At 30.4% G+C, this 20,021-nt stretch overlaps 3 protein-coding genes across 3 annotated transcripts; all 3 read right to left on the bottom strand.

Annotated features, from left to right (window-relative positions):
* Positions 1-1,043: 1,043 nt before the first annotated feature.
* On the bottom strand, positions 1,044-4,997 carry LOC25500921 (GDSL esterase/lipase 1). Its single transcript, XM_013589423.3, has 5 exons — positions 4,657-4,997; positions 4,364-4,485; positions 3,608-3,820; positions 2,971-3,229; positions 1,044-1,534 (listed from the first exon to the last, which is right to left on the bottom strand). Exons 1-5 carry the CDS (start codon positions 4,922-4,924, stop codon positions 1,299-1,301), a joined length of 1,098 nt encoding a protein of 365 aa, XP_013444877.1. The 5' UTR covers positions 4,925-4,997; the 3' UTR covers positions 1,044-1,298.
* Positions 4,998-7,097: 2,100 nt separating this feature from the next.
* Positions 7,098-10,857, bottom strand: LOC25500920 (GDSL esterase/lipase 1). Its single transcript, XM_013589422.3, has 5 exons — positions 10,538-10,857; positions 9,728-9,849; positions 9,024-9,236; positions 8,249-8,507; positions 7,098-7,593 (listed from the first exon to the last, which is right to left on the bottom strand). Exons 1-5 carry the CDS (start codon positions 10,797-10,799, stop codon positions 7,358-7,360), a joined length of 1,092 nt encoding a protein of 363 aa, XP_013444876.1. The 5' UTR covers positions 10,800-10,857; the 3' UTR covers positions 7,098-7,357.
* Positions 10,858-14,987: 4,130 nt separating this feature from the next.
* Positions 14,988-18,292, bottom strand: LOC25500918 (GDSL lipase). The gene is made up of 5 exons (XM_013589420.3): positions 17,922-18,292; positions 17,653-17,774; positions 17,248-17,460; positions 16,770-17,028; positions 14,988-15,428 (listed from the first exon to the last, which is right to left on the bottom strand). The coding sequence occupies exons 1-5, from the start codon at positions 18,187-18,189 to the stop codon at positions 15,193-15,195; spliced, it is 1,098 nt and encodes a 365-aa protein (XP_013444874.1). The 5' UTR covers positions 18,190-18,292; the 3' UTR covers positions 14,988-15,192.
* Between the last annotated feature and the right edge of the window lie 1,729 nt (positions 18,293-20,021).

The raw sequence follows: 20,021 nt of genomic DNA, 5'->3' as shown, positions 1-20,021 counted from the left end.
TATTTCTGTGTGTAAAATTTGATCCGTTCGTACTTTTCGACAAACTTTTCAACAAGGTGAGCGATTTTGAGGTGTCTAAAGATCAACTTTCTATAGACTTTGACAATTAGGACTAACGATGTAAATGGATATCCGTAAACGCAAATGGTATGATATCCGTGTCCACCCTATTAGATAAACATGATATGTGCCTTCTCTACATCCGTGTAGATATTTGCTTAACGGATAATCCACTGATTTTGAGGTATTTGCGGGTATATACAAACTATGGATAACATTTTTAAAAAATGATCATTGTTAATCTTTTTATAATTACCTAAAAGATTTTTTGAAAAAGATATAATTACCTAAAATTTAACAACAAATGTTCAAAACATTCATTTTCTTCTTCTTACCAAACATAATAATGTAATACATTTCATTTCTAACAAAAAAAAAAAAAAGTTAATCACATTTAACAAAAACAAAGTTCCTGGACAAAAACATAAATAAAGTTCATCATATTTAACAAAAACAAAGTTTTAGAGAATTGAAGCGTCGCGTAGTAATATTGTAAAGTATTAGGGTTTTTTTTACTGAAATTGAAACGATAGTTAGATTATTTACGTAATTTACTTAGTTTAATAATAGGTATGAATATCCGCATGTATAGGTACTATCAAATCCGCATCAATATCCATTAATTAACGAAAAGTTAAAATATCCGTTTTTTATATCCATGAATTAAGATATCTACCTCGTATATGTGGTAGATTTTATCCAATTGCAATTACCTCTTTCAATCATACATTTCTCATATAATACAATGTAATGTTAATATTATATTTATTTTTTTAGTCAAGTAGCCTAGTGGTTAGAGCTCACATAATTTAATTGTGGAGAAGTGGAGTGTCCGGGGTTTGAACCACGGCCCCTATATATAATATGTAATATCCATACCAACTGAGTTAAGCTCAAGGGGATAGTGATAATATTATATCTAATCTAACGAGAGAGAAAAAAAAAAATGGAAAGGAGTCATTAGGAGGGAATTATATCAGGGCTTGGTCAACAAACAAGAAAATGAAACATCGTATTACATTCTTATTTTTTTTTTAATGGCTAAAAATTCACTCAAATAAATAAGTGGTGAATTTGAAGTTCGAACTTCAATCCTTACCTATCACACTATCATTTTATACTCACAATGTTTCAACCCTTGTATTCTTATTTTTACACATCAAGAAAACAACAATGCATTTATTTTGTCTTATATACAAACAACTTTATTTGTATGTGTGTATCTATACATAGTTGAATTATTCTTCAAATAGAGTTTTGAGATTGTAAGGGCCGGTGATAGTTTGATTTCCACTCCACATATATTGGGATATAATCCTACTCCCAGCTTCAGTAGGATGAGTAGAGTCAAATAACAAATATTCAGAAGGATTATCACACAAATCATAATCTTTTACTTCTCTTTTACCTCCACAGCTGTGATATCCATTGTAAGGGCCACTACCACAGCATGCTACTCCTCCTTCTTTCAAACCTTTTCATCATCAAATTAAGTCACAAATTTTAGAATTAGATAAATGTAAAGAAACTATAGCAGTGTGATATTTGAATGCTATTACAATAACTTTTTCGTATATATATACCTATATTACAAAACTCATCATTTAATTGAAAACTAATATCATGTAATTTGATATGCCTTTAGGATATAACCTATTTCATGGTAAGTCAATTTCATAATACAAATATGCAGGTCACCAAAGGAATAACAAAAAAAAAAAAAGATTTATATGCGTTGTCAATTTTACATTCTCAATCAATCATAACTGTCAAATCATTCGAATGTTTTACTTTATTCATAACTGTACATGGGTTCAGGTCCCTAATCCTGCCTTTTAGTGTTTTGTGCCTTATCAAAAAAAAAAAAAAAAACTTTATTCATAACTGCTTTTAAAGTCATTCATTTAATTTGCTATAATTTTTTTGTAACAGTTGAGTACTTTAATATTTTTTTATGTCTCTTTCAAATCTTTCATTTCTTGAAATGTTTGCAAGTTAGTCTTTTTTTTTCATTTTTTTATTTATTTTTGCACCGGTTTCCGATCCATCAAAGATGAGCGATTAATCTGGCTCATGCGTAGAGGCATGCACACTGCCCAAACGTTGCTCCCCTTGGAATCGAATCCGGTATTCCCCGGGTACGTCCTTGGAATGAGCTCCTTGCACTGGAGCCCATGCAACTTGGTTATATTTTCATTAAAAAAACATAGATGAGACTAGCCACATATGATTATTATAGGGTTGTTATTTTCTAGGCTTTGATTTGAGACACTAAATCTTAGGGTGTGTTTGGATGGAGGGTTTAGGAGGGTAAGAGAAGGGAGGGTTTGATTTTCATTTTTAAATTACGGACATTATGAAATATTTTTTAAAAAGTTAGCATATTAACATGATAAACAAACATATAATACTTCAATCGCAATTAATGTATTTTAGAAAAACATGTTATATAGTTCATAATTTAAAAAAGAAAAGTAAACTCTCCCCTCCTAAACCCGGAATTCAAACACACCCCTTTTGATTTGAATTTTATGGGTTTGATAAAAAAATATGATGATCGTGAAGATGATGAATATATGAAGAATAATATGAATATATTTTTTTTCTGAGTTTTTAAATGATAAAAATTATTTATAATAAAAACTATTACTATTAATCATACGTGGCAAGCCACCTCAACACTTTTGTTTTTAATAAAAATGAAGAAAGGACCAACTTGTACATGTATTAATAGATAAAAGATTTGAATGAGATAAAAAAATAAGATAAAAAACTCAAATGTTACAAATAAATAAGATAAAAAATTTAAATGAGACAAAAAAATATAGTTATTGAACGATGTATGATTGATCATCAATACTCAAATTTAGATATATAAACAGTGCTAAAAATAAATATACCATAACTTACCAAATTTGGAAGGGTTGCTTATGACTTCAAAAGATAGATGATATAAATCAAAATATGAATATTTAAATCCTTTGATCTGTTTCGTTAAATTATGAAGTTCCACTGATAGTTTTGTGTTGTGCACTTTGGCAAGTGCCGAATACTCTTCAATGCAAGAACCTGATTTAGTTCCATTTACCAATGCCTTGATGATTGGAAAACAACCAAAAGATGGTTGGTTAAGAATCCCAAATTTCCTCCCTCCAATCTCATGTATTCTCTGAAATTAAATATTGGAATGAATCAGATACATAAATAATTAGAATAGTAAAATATTTAGGACGTGTTTGAATAAACAGATTAATTAGTTGCTTATTTCCTTAAAAAAAGCATAAGAAATCTTACAAAATATAAATAAAGTCAAACTATCTTCATATATGTTATAAGTTATTTTCATAAGCTATAATTGAGCTTATAAAAATAAGTTGAAAATAGGTTATAACATGTATGTCATGAGTTGTTTTATTACTTCTTTCAAACAATCTTACAAATTGTTTGTACTGATAAAAAAGTTTAAATAAGTCAATTTAAAAATGCTTTTATTATAACCAAAAGAACTTCAATATAAAAATACAGAAGTAAAGTAACTCTTACATACTTTGATCACTGTTGTAAGATTACCAACTACCATGGATACGTATTTTTCATGAGTGTATAAGCTGGAATTTTCTACAAAATAATCATTCCCTCCTATATTAATCAAGTAAACAGCTTTGGCCAGCAGAGTTGTGGTTTCTTCATCTCCTAGTCTCTGTCTCAATACTTTCTTGACATTCTTCAAATAAGTCAATTGTGTCTTTAGATCTGTCACCTGGAAATATCCAAACACCATATCATCAAAATCTCATACACAAATGTCATATATATATGCTACATAACAATCTTTAAATAAATTTTTTTGTCAGATAATGGACCGTCAATCTATCCCTAAGGGCACAAATGCTTTCCAGAAAGGCTTAGGCGCCCTCCAGAAGGGCTTCTGAAGGCTAGGCGCATTCTCCCAAAGGGCGCCGCCTCAACAGGCTTCTAGAAGTATCTAGAGCACTGTAAAATGACTTTAAAGCTAAAGTTGCTTGGGGCTTAAGTCACAGGAATACAAACCCACAAAGGGATATAAATACCCCTCTTGAGAGCATTCTCAAGCATCACTTAAACAGTTCTAAACCCTAGTTTCAGATATTGCAGTTTTGATTCTCCATTTCTCACTCATCGTATGAGTTCCCTTATTTAAAATCTAGTTTTTTGATCCCTTACTAGGATTTTGCATCTAAAAATGGCGATGTACCAAATTTTTTATTGACAAGCTAAAAAATTAACAAGCATAACATGATTAAATCAACAACATAAAACAGACCAGTCCTTGATGTGTTTCTACTAAAGCACCAGCTCCTGCTGATGCAAAATTAACTCCATTAATATATAGTTGAGAACCAGGAAATAGATATGGTTGAATTAACGGTAACTTAGCATACTCAGCTGCAACAAAGTAATCATGATCAGATTGTTAATTGGTATATGTAATTGAAATGCATTAAAGTACGATTAAAGCTAAAATAAAGTTAAATTGTTTGCATATAAGCGTATTATAAAGAAATTATGAAAATAAGTTGAAAACAACTTATGTCATCTCTCAAAACATATTTTTACCTATGAAATCTGGAATGACACGTCCATCAGAAAATCTACCAGATGGATACTTGAAGAAGGTTTCACCATATGGTGGGTAATTAGCCAGCAAATCAGTAGTAGTATTGATATAATTATTGTTTCCAACATCAAAGAAAGAATCTCCAAATACAAATAACGCAACATGTTCTTTTGGTACACATATATTACCAAGGCACTGTGTTGAAATTAGAATTCCATAACATAGGAAGAAAATTAGGAAACCAAAATTGAATTTTTCGCTTGCCATCTAAGTTAATTTCTCAGAATACTCTTCGGATTTTTTTGTTGGGGTGATGAATACTCTTTGGGTCCAATCAATATATATAATCATATAATGTGACAGTATATATATATAATACATGGGAAGCATGAGGTTTGCATTTTTTTCTTTAATACATGTAACTATTCATTAACTTCATCCCCAAGCAAATGATCTAAGAATTGTGTAAAAAGTCTAACTAAAAATAATTAAAATTTATATTGGAAGTTTCTTAAACTTAAAAAACGGCAGCAAAGGGACAAATATTAATATATTATGCATCTAATTACTTTGTCAACTAATATAAGGATTTTTTTTTTTTTTTTTTATTAATAACACTGAAAACAAAAATTTGTTCCCTAAAAATAACACTAACACAAATGTTCATATTATGGTTGTCTCAGGTGAAATTCAAACTTTACCCCTTAAAATTACAAAATCAAACTCTAACCATAGCTGAATTAAAAAGTCAAACTCTAACAGATGAACTACGTACATTTCTTGAACAACATAGAATGATAAAATAATACTATAGTCAAGTGATTTTATTGAAAAATATACACTCAATAAAATTGTTTAGACTTGAAAACAATTCAGTAAGATACAATATTTAAACATTCGAAATTATTTAATTATGTTTATCAAAAGTTGCCACGTGTTAGTGGCACGTCAATGTCTCTTAAGGAAAATTGTCATGTGTCAATGTTACGTCAACATCGTTAAAGAGAGTTAACAAGAGGGATCAATTGTCATTCGATGAATTCTTTTAAAGAAATAAGAGTGAAAGTTAAGATAATTAGAGAGACCAAAGACATATTCAGCCCTTTTTTCCTTTCAATTAAACTAAGCATGCAAAAGTACGTTGTGGTTTCTTTTGAGGCTTAAGAATGAGATCTGTTTGTGGTGGTTTAGTTTGCGGGGTGGAAGCTTGAGTAAATCCATGGTTAAAAGGTTGAAGATGGCGGTGGAAAAGTTAGGGATGGGGAAAGGTGACGACTAGAGTGCAAAAATCACCCAAATATGGAAAATCAAAAACATGAGACAAGAGACAATTGTTTCATGTCTCAGTCCCTTGATTACACATTTATGCAGATTAAAAATATCCTATTCCTTCTCTTGTTAGATTGAAACTCTTGAGCGTTTCATTCCAAACTTATGTAAGAGTAGCCTTAGAATACTTTAAAATTAAACTTATTTGCACCAAACTATAATTGCCTCTTCCAATCATACATTTCTCATATAGTATTAACAATCCCATCAAGTAGTACTCCTAAATAATAATATAATGTAAAGCTAATAAAACATGAACCATTACTAACCATTTTGGAGATGCACTGAAACAGTTCGGTTCAGTTCATCAGTTTAGTCCAAAACAGTTCATATTGGTTTGAAACAGTTCGATTCGGTTTTCAGAACTTCTAAAATTCGATTTCGGTTGTTTTTTTTATATTATTTTTAACACTATCAATAATAACAATTCAGTTCGGTTTGAAATGCAGAAAGTTCGATTCGATTAGTTATTTTGAATTTAACAAACGGTTCGGTTCGGTTCAGTTCAGTTTTCATCCCAAACCAAACTATGCCCACCCCTAGTGGGCATCACACATTTGAAATGGATCATATATAAAGTGGTGAGACCCACATAGGCTTCACCCAATACAAAAATGAGTGTTAAAAGAGTATTCCTAACATTTTTTATTATATTTTATCCTCATATGGCAAGAACACCTTAATATGTAATAACTTAGTTTAAGTTCTTGATTCTCCATTTATTCATATTAGTTTAAGTTCTTTTTTTAATAATATATTGAATAAGAGAAGAGTATGGGGTATCAGTTAGATGCCAACCTCGTTAGAATATTTCAGACTCTCTGAAAAACCAAAATTGTGTCATGTCCCAGTCCTTTTGATTAAACTTTTATGCATATATATCAAACACATTCTAATACTTGACATGTTGGGTTGAAACTCTAACCGTTTCATTTCTAACTTATGTAGGAGTAGCCTTGGAATACTTCAAAGTTAAACTTATTTCTAATTACCTCGTTCAATCATACATTTCTGATATAATAATATTAACAATCCCATCAGTATTACTCCATAATGATAATATAGTCTAACGAAGAAAAAAATGCAATGGGGGGGGGTAAAGAGGAAATTATATTAGGGCTTGGTCAACAAACAAGAAAATGACACACTGCATTACATTCTTTTTTTTTTTTTGAGTGACTAGAAGTTCACCCCTTACATAAATATGTCGGAAGTTTTAGGTTTAAATTCCGACCATTACATATAACAATATCCATATCAAATAAGTTATAATCACGGTATATTGTTATTCTTATTTACACATCAAGAAAACAACAATGCATTTATTTTATCTTACAAACAACTTAATTTATGTTTGTATATATATTTGAATTATTCTTCAAATAGAGTTTTGATATTGTAAGGGCCAGTGATACTCTGATTTCCACTCCACATAAATTGGGAAATAATTCTATTAGCACTTTCAGTAGCATGAATGGCATCAAAGAACAAATATTCAGAAGGATTGTCACACAAGTCATAATCTTTCACTTCTCTTTTACCTCCACAACTGAAATATCCTCTATAAGGTCCACTGCCACAACATGCCACTCCTGCTTCTTTCAAACCTTTTCATCATCAAATTAAGCCAAAAAATTTAGAACCAAATAAATATATAAAGAAACTATAACCGTGTAATATTTGAAGGCAAATTCTATTACATTGTTCAATAACTTTATACTTATATTACAAAACTGACAATTGAATTGAAAAAATAATATCATATAAGTTATAAGTTATGTACTTATATGTCTATAACCCCTCTCAACAAAAAAAAATGTCTATAAAATCATTTGATATGCCATTCAGATATAACCGATTTGAAGGCTTATGACACAGGACGTCGAGGGTTTGGTAAAATAAAATACGGAATACACTAGCATAAAATTACAAAATAAAAAAATTAATCCATATACATTATCGGTGTAAATTCTTTAAAAAAAAAAAAAACATTGTCGGTGTAAATGTGTTTTACCTTGTGAGTCAATTATAATTGTTTGTTCATTCAAAAATATTAAACTTTTTTCATAACTATTTTTAAAGTCATTCATTTAATTCCTTCAAAAAAAAGTCATTCATTTAATTAGTTGTGATTTGTTGCCACCGTAAAACTTTTTACACTAACAACACTACATGCAAATAAAACTAAAATTTTTTGGAAGGGTGTAACTATACTCAATTTTAAAAATAAATAATGCTAAAAATAAATATGACATAACCTACCAAATTTGGAAGGGTTCCTTATGACTTCAAAAGATAGATGATAGAAATCAAAATATGAATATTTAAATCCTTTGATCTTTTTTGTTAAATTCTTAAGTTCCACTGATAGTTTTGTGTTGTGCACTTCAGCAAGTGCTGAAAACTCTTCAATGCAAGAACCTGATTTAGATCCATTTACAAATGCCTTGATGGCTGGGAAACAGCCAAGAGATAGTTGATTAAGAATCCCAAATTTCCTCCCTCCCATCTCATATATTCCCTGAAATTAAACAATTAGAATAGTAGAAGATCTATCATCTATGGCATGTTTGAATAAACGGCTTAATTAATTTCATATATGTTAAAATTATTTTTATAAGTTATTATTACGAGCTTATAAAAATAAGTTGTAAACATGCTATAAACTTTTTTTTTTTAGGCAAGAAGCAAAAATATATTAAATAACAAACAAGAGATGCAGAGACTGAGGGCATTAGACTTGACCTAGATACAACCCAAATGAAAATAACACAATACATCACAGACCAGATAGATCAACTCTAATTAATTCTAACAGAAAACACTCCTCATGAATACAACCTAGCGCATCCATGTACGAGCACGAAAACATGCTATAAACATGTATGTCATGAATTTTTTTGTAAACTCTCTCGAACAATCTTGCAAATGTATGTACTGATAAAAAGAGTTTAAATAAATCAATCTAAACAAGCTTTTATTATAAGGAAATGAACTTCCATATAAAAAATGCAGAAGAAAAGAAACTTTTACATACTTTGATCACATCTGTGAGATTACCAACTACCATGGATACATATTTTTCATGAGTGTATAAGCTGGAATTTTCTGCAAAATAATCATTGTTTCCTATGTTAATCAAGTAAACAGCTTTGGCCAACAGAGTTGTGGTTTCTTCATCTCCTAGTCTCTGTCTCAATACTTTCTTGACATTCTTGAAATAATTCAATTGTGTCTTTAGATCTATCACCTGGTAATATATAAACAGTTACTTAGATTTTTTGATATAAAAATGACGATGTATGAATTTTTTTATTGATGTGGCATAAAACCTACTGATGTGGAATCATTCAATTGAATTTATAATAATATAGATTTTTCAAAAAAAAAACTATCACATCACAATTTTCTGTTTTCAAAATTTTGATGAGTGAACAAAAAATTGGATTTTTTTAAAGAGTGGTTTTTTGAACAAGTAAAGCACGATTAAGCTAAAAATTAACATGCACGACATTATTAAATTAAGGGAAATGTTAACGAGTGCATTCGAGGTACTCTTTAAACACCTAAAGTGGTAAGATTTTATAAAATTTTGTGCATTTATTGCATTAGAAATTGAAATTTTAATTTTTAAACAAAATAATTTATTCATTGGAGAATGCTTAAAAAATAATTTATTCATTAGAAAATGCTTAAAGAATGCCCCAAAAACACTCGTTAAATTAACAACATTAAACTGACCCGTCCTTGATTGGTTTCTACTAAAGCCCCAGCTGCTGCTGATGCAAAATTGATTCCATTAATATATTCTTGAGAACCAGGAAATAGGTATGGTTGAGTTAACGGCAACTTAGCATACTCAGCTGCAACAAATTAGAAGAACAAAAAAAACATAAAAACCAATACAATCATATATTAACTGGTTCAACTTTTTGAATTTTTTTATAAATATACGGCCCTTATAGGAATTTGAGAAATATTAAATATATTTATTAATATTAAAAAGACAAACATTAAATAAGGGTTAAGAAAGTCTTTTACGAAATAGATACATCTTAAAAATTGTGACCTTTTCTTATAAATAGAACCAAATATTATTTTTTTTTGAAAAGTTTCTTATAAATTTTTTAAAATTGTAACGGGAGGGAGTATCGTATAAGATGTTTTTATTATAAAAGATTAAATAAAGTTAAATTATTTGCATATAAGTTTTTTTTTTGGAAGGTTTTTGCATATAAGTTATAAGTGTTGTTTAGAAATTTTTTAGGGGTCTTATAAGACTCTGGATCTTACTTAAGATCCTCAATCTTAAACGGGACTCGCACTCTTTTAATATTAAAAAGTTGAAATGTAATGATATAAAGTTATTGATAGTTGATTAGTAGGTCTCATTTAAGAAATTTGTGTGATATATGGATTGCAGGGATTGAATGCTTGTTAGGTACTACTATTAAGAAATTATAAATGAATGATTTGTACACGTTGAACCTAAAGTACCTGAAAATAGGCGTCTACACTATGGATGCTCTTAGAATAAAAGTAAAAAATTACCTATGAAATCTGGAACCACACGTCCATCAGAAACCCTACCAGTTGGATACTTGAAGAAGGTTTCACCATATGGTGGGTAGTTAACCTGATAATCACTAGTTGTATTGATATAATTATTGTTTCCAACATCAAACAATGAATCTCCAAATACAAATAATGCAGCATGTTCTTTTGGCAGACATATGTTACCAAGTGTTGGAATTAGCATTCCATAACATAGGAAGAAAATTACGAAACAAAAATTGATTTTTTTGCTTGCCATCTAAGTTAATTTCTCAGAATACTCTTTGGATTTTTTTTTGGGTGATGAATACTCTTCGGATTCTATCAATATATATAACATTGGAAGTATGAGGTTTGTATTTTTTTTCTTTAATACATGTAACTATCCATTATCTTCACCCCCAAGCAAATGATCTAAGAATTGTGTAAAAAGTCTAACTAAGAATAATTAAAATTTATATTGGAAATTCTGTTGTGATTGTTTTTAAATTTCGTTGGAAATTTACTTACTTTGTCAACTAACATAACTAAAATTACTGCCCTAACTAAGAATATTTTTTTTTTATTAATAACGATGACAATAATCACTACTAGAAAATTCGCTTTTTGCGACGGAAATTTGTGAGGAAATTCGTTGGAAATTTACTTACTTTGTCAACTAATTTTTTTATTAATAATGATGACATTAATGTTTGTCGAACTCTTTCCTTTAAAATTACAAAATCAAACTCTTATCCGATACTTTTGAGCAGCTAATGGAATAATAAAATTATATTATATAGTCAAGTAATTCCATTAAAAAATATATATTCAACAAAATTTATTGGACTTGAAAATAATTGATAACGAATCAAAGAAAGAAGCACAAAGATTATTTGAAATTGATGTAGCGGAAGCAGAGCAGGTTCGAACCTGCTCTGATACCATCAGAGTAAAACCCCGCCATTTGAGAAGGAAGAGAAAAACTGTTAGAACCAGAAAAATCAATTATCATTCATTAGCTTGAAGTGGTAGATGATAGGAGCTTATATACAATTGGCTACATGCCAGCTAGTAACTACCTGAACTAAAAAAATGAGAGTCAAATGTAAAATGAAATTACAAATCAAATGCAAACTAGTTAGTTGGTGATTTGTCCAGTGAGAACGGTTGAATGGCAACGGCGGCAGAGAATGCTCTGGTGTGACAGTAACTATTTTCGGCACGACGGAGATGAGTATTTGCGGTGGGACGAAAGATGTTTGCAGGCACGTTAGCACTCCGACGCTCAATGGAACTGAGAAAGAGTGTTTAAGGAGTGTTGGGAAAAGTGATATGTACCTTGAGGGTGAAACAAGTTCACCTTTATATAGGTGCGCGTTGGGCATAACCGTCTCCGGATAATGCGGCGTGTGATTAAGGATGGAGCATGACACATGTAGGGTGATCCCTACATGAAGGTGTGTGTAACGCCCCAATTTTATTTAATTATTATTGGTTGATTTAAAGTCTTTTTTTTATATATATGATTTTATATAATTATGTTGATTATGTGGTGTGTTATATTTTATTAAATGAGTTATTTTACTATTTAATAGAATAAGTGGGAATTTAGAATAATGTGAGAAATAGAATTAATTGGAGTCTTGGGGGTTTTATTTTAATAAATAGAAATTAAGTGGGAGGTTATGTTTTACTGAATTATTAGAAACTAGAAACTGTCAGTCAGAGAAACAGTTTTCACGTACAACAGAGTTTTGGGAGAAAAACCAAGAGAAGAGCCAAGTGGGGAGAATCAGATTCTGTAGAGCTTTGTTCATCGATCTAAGGTAAGGGTGAGACTAACATTCAGTAATCATAGTATATAAATTCTGAATTTGTGATTTAACATGTTGTTGTTCTTAGGTTGAATAATTGGGATTAGGTTTTGATTATTGATTTTTGAATTGAAAAGTGTAGAAACCATCGAAATTGTGTTAAGAATTGATGTTCAATAATCATAGGTTAAGTTTCCTATCAAATTTGGGGTTTGGGTGGATGAAAAATTGGGTTTTTGGCTGGAAACTGGTCTGTTCCCGTAGAGTTGTCTGTCGCAACTCGCCACAGCGAGTAAACGTACTCGCCTCGCGAGCTGCACTTTGACAGCATCCCCTATTTCGCGTTCTTGCGTCTTTTTCACACGTTTCTGTTTTGAATTGGCCTTTGGTGTAAACATGAAAGTTGTAGATAATTTTGTTAGATTTCCAATGACTCTAGTTTGGCGTGAAAATGATTTTTGGTTTAGGAGTTATGATGAAAATACTCCAAGGAGGTCTTAGTGAAATTTTATGAAAATTCAGCAAAACCGTTTCTAAGTTAATCCAAAACTTAGGGAATAATTCCAAACCTCAAAACTAGAAGTACTAGGGGTTTAATTAAGGTGTTTAAGAGTATTTAACCTAAGTTGTGAGTTGGTCCTTGGGGTAGAAACGAAGTTGTTTATAATATTAATGTTCTTCAGAGAGTCTGAAATTAAGATGATTAATGTTGTTGGTTATGTGAAATAACTATATGCCTTATGTGGAAAATGTATGATGTTTAAGTAGTGTTGATTATCATTTGGTATTGTCATATTTTGGGATGTCTATGTGCTACTAGTGTTGCTGTTGGATCTTAATTAAGATGTGAATGTTGGTTTAAATTGTAAGTGTGCTGGGTTGTACGTTGCCGAATGAGTCATAAGAAAATTATGCAAATTGTCGATGTTGTTATCATCGTTGGTGTTGTTGTTGAAGTTGTAGTTGTATCTGTTGTTGATGATTGATCATGTTAGATGTTTCTATAAGAGGTGGTGTACTCTTACGTGTCGTCTTTATAAGAGGTGATGTACTCTTACTTGTCGCTTTTATAAGAGGTGGTGTACTCTTACTTGTCGTCTTTATAAGAGGTGGTGTACTCTTACTCGTTGTCTTTATAAGAGGTGGTGTACTCTTACTTGTCGTTGTTATAAGAGGTGGTGTACTCTTACTTTATTGTCTTTCTAAGAGGTGGTGTACTCTTACTTGTCGTTGTTATAAGAGGTGGTGTACTCTTACTTTATTGTTTTTCTAAGAGGTGGTGTACTCTTACTTTGATTGTCTGTTATAAGAGGTGGTGTACTCTTACGTTGTTTATGTTGATGAGTATGACGAGGTTATGATGATCTTTTATGATGTTGAATGTGGGGTTGTTATGATATTACATGAGGTTACCCATGAGTTGTTAAATGTACTTGATGAGGGTTATGTTAAGTTGATAAGTTGTCTTTTATTCATGAATTGTTAATGGAATGTTTGATGAATAATTATTATTATGAAATGATGATGTTACGTATAGTTGATAAGTTGTCCTCTATTCATGAGTTGTTAATGAGGTGCTTGGTGGAGAATGTTAATACGAATTAATGATGCTGTTATGATGTTGTTTATGATATCGAGTTATGACTGTTGATATGATGGAGTTTAAGTTGTTAGATGCATTTGATGAATTATATGCTTATTATTATTGTTTGTGAAATCTCACCCCTTCTGCTTGGAAATGTTGCCCTTCGTATGGGTAACTTGCAGGTAATAAAGATTAGTAGGAGTGGTGGCTCAAGTGTCTTAGGGCTCTGATACGTACGGGATGGGATTTTCTTATTGTTTTTCATTCCTATATATCAATTTTTGAATATTGCTGACGTAGCCCTATGGTTGTTGAATTTATGTTGATAAGGTTTTTATGCCAAAATTTAATTATGGAGATTTAAACAGTTGCTGTTGTTGTTTTGATGCAAATTTTCCGCTGTAAAATTAATGATGACTTTGAAGGATGTTTATTAAATAGATTTTATATTCTATTTAAGAAATCTTGAAAATGTAGTGTGTCATGTCCGTTTGGGAATTACTCTGATGCATGTTTTATTAATTAATTGATTTTTGGGAAACGGGGTGTTACAGTGTGCTCCTGTGTGGTACGTTGCACGCAAGCAGGTGTGCTCCCTTACGTGCGGTGTCTTAAGACGGTATAAGTCCAGCCACGTGTCGACGTGCGGTTGGTCTTCTGACCGGTCCAAAATAGTAGGTAACTTATGTTCCAAGCTAAGTTACTTTTATTATTTCATCCTCTTTTTCTTCACATGCTAATAGTTAAACAAAATTTCATAAATGTATTTGTAGAGATCAATTTGAATAAAATTTCATTAATGTATTCGTCAATTTGTAAAATTGAAATACTTAGTCGGGATGTATTTTATTAGTATACAAAATGAAAATCTTGGGAAAAGGTAGTCCAAAGTTTATTGAGAAACCAAAATTTGGTTTTTTTTTTTTCTTTTTCTTGTCTTTCCTCCTTGTTTTCTATTTTTTTCAATAATATGAAATTTTTTAAAATCAAAACACGAGACAAGAAACAATCATGTCTCAGTCCCTTGATTAAACTTTTCTGCTGATCAAACACATCAAGGAGATAGTATTCTCAATAAACTTAGATAAATAAATAGGTAATTTGAAACTCGAACTCCGGCTTTTATATATCACAATGTCTCTACCAATGAGATAGTATTCTCAAGGAGACGTTGTATTCTTATTTTCACACAACAAGAAAACAATAATATATTTATTTTGTCTTATATACAAACAACTTTATTTGTGTGTGTATTTCTATATATAGTTGAATTATTCTTCAAATAGAGCTTTGAGATTGTAAGGGCCAATGATACTTTGATTTCCACTCCACATTAATTGGGAAATAATCCTACTACCAGTTTCAGTAGGATGAGTAGAGTCAAAGAACAAATATTCAGAAGGATTCTCACACAAGTCATAACCTTTCACTAGTCTTTTATCTCCACAACTGTAATTTCCATTGTAAGGGCCACTACCACAGCATGCCACCGCTCCTTCTTTCAAACCTTTATATCATCAAAATAAATTAAGCAATATATAATAGAACTAGATAAATATAAACAGCGACATCAGTGTAATATTTTGATATCATTATATTGTTCAATAACTTTTAATGAATAGTGAAAAAAAATGTTTTGATGAATATATATATTTATATTACGAAATTCACTGTTGAATCAGGTTCAAAATTGGTTCAAAATTGATGTTGAAGTTCGTTAAAAACCATGGTACAATTTGGACAAATCGTGACACGATTTTGGTTCGCATTTTTTTGAGGCACGAAGGGAGCAAATCGTGGCGTGATTTTAAGGATCCGGTGTAGTACAATACTATGCACGAGTTTCAAATTGTGGCACAATCGAGGCAAATCGTGGCGCTATTTTGCCTGGGTCTGGATACTATATAAGACTTTATTCTTCATTTTTTTAGTCGCTTCAAGAGAGAGAATCTTGGAAAACCAAAGGAGATAATTTAGGGTTGATGGTCATTGGTGAGAGGTTCTTGGGTTTTAAAACACTTCACAAACACCTTGTATAGTAAGATCTCATTGAGAAAGAATCAAAAAAAATTCTTTATTCATTGGGGGTTTGAGTGACTTGAAAAAAGGGTAATATTAGGATATGTTCTTTGTGAACTTGTAAACTAATTTCTTTTAACCTCTTTGTATCACTCTTATCATAGTGGATTGGAAAGTTGATCTCTCCCCTAGATGTAACATAAATTTGTCCGAAGTAAGTAAACAAATATTGGTGTGATGTTTCTTTATTATCTTTGTTGTTTTTGTTATGCTTTTGGTGTTGCTTCATACTTAGATCTAGGTATGTTTGTTGTTTTTGTTTGAGACAACTTAACTCTTGATTATTCCTTCATTTTGCTTCACACAATCTAAGTTTTTTTTTGTTTTTTTTTGTGGTGGTCGAGGTTCGAACTCGGACCTTGCATATATTATGTATTGTCTCTATCAACTGAGCTAAGCTTACGAGGACTCACACATCTAAGTTTATTGATCTGATTTTTATTGTTCGAATTCACAACAAATCGACTATATCATATAAATTGTCCATAAAATCATTTAATATGTGATAAGATTCTTAGAAATCTGAATGACATTGAATTTGGAACCTCTAGAGCTTGAAAAAGATAGAGTTTTCAAAAAGAATCATATTCAAAAGATAGTGAATAGTGTACACGTTAGTCCTATTTATAAAAATCAATTACTTTTTTTTCCAAGTAGTTTAGTCTACACGTTAGTCCTATATAATTTTACCGGTAAAAAAATCTTTATTAAAGTGTAACAATAATAAATAATGCATCCCTAAAAATCTCTAAAAAATGTCATTACTTACCATATTTGGTAGGGTTGCTTGAGGCATCAAGAGTAAAATTAAAGAGATCAAATAATGAATATTTAAATCCTTTGATCTCTTTGGTTAACTTCTCAAGTTCCTCAGAAAGCATAGTGTTGTGCACTTGAGCTGGTGCTGAAAACTCTTCAAGACAAGAACCTATTTTAGTCCCATTTACAAGAGCATTGACAAATGGAAAACAACCTATAGATGGTGTGTTAAGAAGCCCAAATTTCCTCCCTCCAATCTCATGCACTCCCTGAAATTTTCATAAGATATTATTAAAAAAAACTTATAAAAATAAGTTGAAAACAACGTATAGACATATCATAAGTTGTTTTCATAAGTTCTTTTAAACAGTCTAACAAATATTTATACTGGTCGATAAACTTAAAGAAGTAAATCCAAACATGTCTTTATTATAACGAAATGAACTTTAATATTAAAAAAATATAGAAGTAAAGTGACTTTTACATACTTTGATCCAAGTTGTAATATTACCAACCACCATTGATACATATTTTTCATGAGTGTATAAGCTGGAATTTTCTGCAAAATAATCATTGCCTGCAATGTTAATCAAGTAAACAGCTTTGGCCAACAGATTTGTGGTTTCTTCATCTCCTAATTTTTGCCTTAGTACGTTCTTGACATTCTTGAAATAAGTCAATTGTGTCTCTAGATCTATCACCTGGAAATATATAAACACCATATCATCAAACTCTCTTGTACACAAATTTTATATGCTAATACATAACCTTTCAATAATTTTTAAAAGATCAGGCAAATTTGGTGTGCAAGTGAAAACGTCCGGGGACAAAAACTGCAATTAAGCTAAAATTTTAACGATTGCAACATCATTAAATTAACAAATAAAACATACCATTCCTTGATAGGTTTCTACTAAAGCCCCAGCTCCAGCAGATGCAAAATTGATTCCATTAATGTATTGTTGAGAATCAGGAAATAGGTATGGTTGAATTAATGGCAACTTAGCATACTCAGCTGCAATAAATTAACAAATAATACCAATATAAGTCATTTTGGATAAACAACTTAATTAAAAACTTATAGCTTAAGTGTTTATGCATAAGATATTTTTATAAATAAAAAAGGTCAAATAAGTCAGTCCAAAGATACACATATTCTTACCTATGAAATCTGGAATGACACGTCCATCAGAAAATCTACCAGTTGAAAACTTGAAAAAGGTTTCACCATATGGTGAGAAATTAGCTTGATAATCAGTAGTTGTATTGATATAGTTATTGTTTCCAACATCAAATAATGAATCTCCAAATATAAATAATGCAACATGTTCTTTTGGTAAACATATATCACCAAGGCACTGTGTTGGAATTAGCATTCCATAACTTATGAAGAAAATTAGGAAACAAAAACTGAATTTATTGCTTGCCATCTATGTTGATTTCTCAGAATACCCTTCTGTTTCTATCAAGATATGTGGTTCATATAACATAATGTTATATATAATACATTGGAAGTACTTTTCAAAAAGAAAATAATACATTGGAGGGTCCCTATATTGGAAGTGCCAGGCTTGCATCTAAGAATTGTGTAAAAGTCTAACTAAAAATGTTTGAAGATAGCGTGTGGGACTTGAAAATAAAAACTGAGTTCCATATTTGGATAATATAGCATACTATAGTACGTCTAATTTGAAAAATACTAAAGTCTCACATTGCTTATACCCACATTGGTTAGTTTTCAACATTATGTAAGGAGTGCTCATGACTCTTTTAAAGTGCATCAATGCTTTAGACATTTCCAAATGTTCTCTTTTATGCTCGACGCACTTTCGAATCCCTTCTCTCCTTTCTTTTATGATCCTTCGGTAATTTTTTTCCTTTTAGGAAATTTTGTCTCTTTGGAGAAATTTGTCTTATTGGTTCGTGAGTGGTCGTAGTACCATATTAGAATGGTCATAGTATCATTGTCCCTTCGGTTTATGAGTGATCATAGTACCATATTAGAATGGTCAAAGTAACTTTGTCCCTATGATTTAGGAGTTAGTCCTAGTACCATATTAGAGTAATCTTATTATCATACAAGAATGATCTTATTATCATATTAAAGTGATCTTAGCATCATATTTAAGGATGTATAATTTTTAGAATGAATAATACACTGCAGTAGGACTCTGATACAATTGTTGAACTGTTTTATCACAGGAACATCGTTGTTGATAATCTGTTTGTACCATTTTAAAAAATGTCATGAAACGTCTCAAAGAGAGAGTTGCTTAACTCATTCATTCCAATAATCCCTTCGGTGCCCGAAAATGTTTTTGAACTAGGGTTCCAACAAAAGAAAATTATTAAAGTTCAGATATGCTTGAAAAACTTGAAATTTCGTTGTGATTGTTTTACAACTTGAAAAACGTCAGCAAAGAGAAAAATAATATGCATCTAATTACTTTGTCAATTAATATAGTGATAAAGTAATATTGTAGTCTTGACAAAAAAAAAATGTAGTCCAGTCGTTCAATAGTATTCAACAAAATTGATTGGACCTCAAAATATTACAGTCAGTCGTTCCATTGTATTCAACAAAATTTATTGGACCTGAAAATGATTGAATAAGTCTTATAACAACATTTAAGCATTTGAAATTATATTATGTTTGATTTTTTTTAACAAACTAAAATGAGATATATTATAGACACATCTGATTCACCCCGCACAAGGCATGCAAAAGATAAACCATCCAAGAATATTTACAAAGTCAAGGTGCCAAAATTATGAAAGCACCAACAAAATAGGCAAAAAGATTACATGTGGACACCAAAGGAGCGGATGTTTCCACCAAAATTATGTTGATTAATTTATTACATTTTGTATATATCAAATATATTTTTTTTATAAATGTTATTTGAATAACTATTTTTGAACAATTTATGGGATGATTAATGATATACCGGGTAATGCAGTATTTTAATAATCTTTTGCTTGCTTTAATTTTCATGTCAATACTCACATTGCTTTGTATATCTTTAGTTGTATAAATTGTATCAAAATGGATGATGAAATAACATATCATTATATTTTTTTAACTATCCTAAAAAAAAAAACTTTTTTAAACTAAAAGAAGCATGGTAAAAACATCACCTATACCTAAGACTCTATCTATCGTCTACAAAATGACCTAATATTAAAGGAAACTGAAGGAAAAAAAAATTAAGCACAGAATGATAAAATAGTTTCACAAAAACTTGAAAGATTTTTAAAAAAA

This window comes from Medicago truncatula, chromosome 8, assembly GCF_003473485.1.
Source record: "Medicago truncatula cultivar Jemalong A17 chromosome 8, MtrunA17r5.0-ANR, whole genome shotgun sequence".
Classification (NCBI taxonomy): domain Eukaryota; kingdom Viridiplantae; phylum Streptophyta; class Magnoliopsida; order Fabales; family Fabaceae; genus Medicago; species Medicago truncatula.
Note: the sequence above shows the minus strand (reverse complement) of the source record. Positions and strands in the feature narration are given on the sequence as shown.

Bases quoted from the DNA above. Each gene is read 5' to 3' on its own strand.
- LOC25500921 (XM_013589423.3), bottom strand. From the start codon at position 4,924: ATGGCAAGCGAAAAATTCAATTTTGGTTTCCTAATTTTCTTCCTATGT. The intron at 3,230-3,607 runs GTATGTAAGAGT...ATTTAATTTCAG, and splicing joins ATCTTACAACAGTGATCAAA to AGAATACATGAGATTGGAGG. The intron at 1,535-2,970 runs GTAAGTTATGGT...GATGATGAAAAG, and splicing joins AAGCAACCCTTCCAAATTTG to GTTTGAAAGAAGGAGGAGTA.
- LOC25500920 (XM_013589422.3), bottom strand. From the start codon at position 10,799: ATGGCAAGCAAAAAAATCAATTTTTGTTTCGTAATTTTCTTCCTATGT. The intron at 9,237-9,727 runs GTCAGTTTAATG...ATATATTACCAG, and splicing joins TAGAAACCAATCAAGGACGG to GTGATAGATCTAAAGACACA. The intron at 7,594-8,248 runs GTAGGTTATGTC...GATGATGAAAAG, and splicing joins AAGGAACCCTTCCAAATTTG to GTTTGAAAGAAGCAGGAGTG.
- LOC25500918 (XM_013589420.3), bottom strand. From the start codon at position 18,189: ATGGCAAGCAATAAATTCAGTTTTTGTTTCCTAATTTTCTTCATAAGT. The intron at 17,461-17,652 runs GTATGTTTTATT...ATATATTTCCAG, and splicing joins TAGAAACCTATCAAGGAATG to GTGATAGATCTAGAGACACA. The intron at 15,429-16,769 runs GTAAGTAATGAC...GATGATATAAAG, and splicing joins AAGCAACCCTACCAAATATG to GTTTGAAAGAAGGAGCGGTG.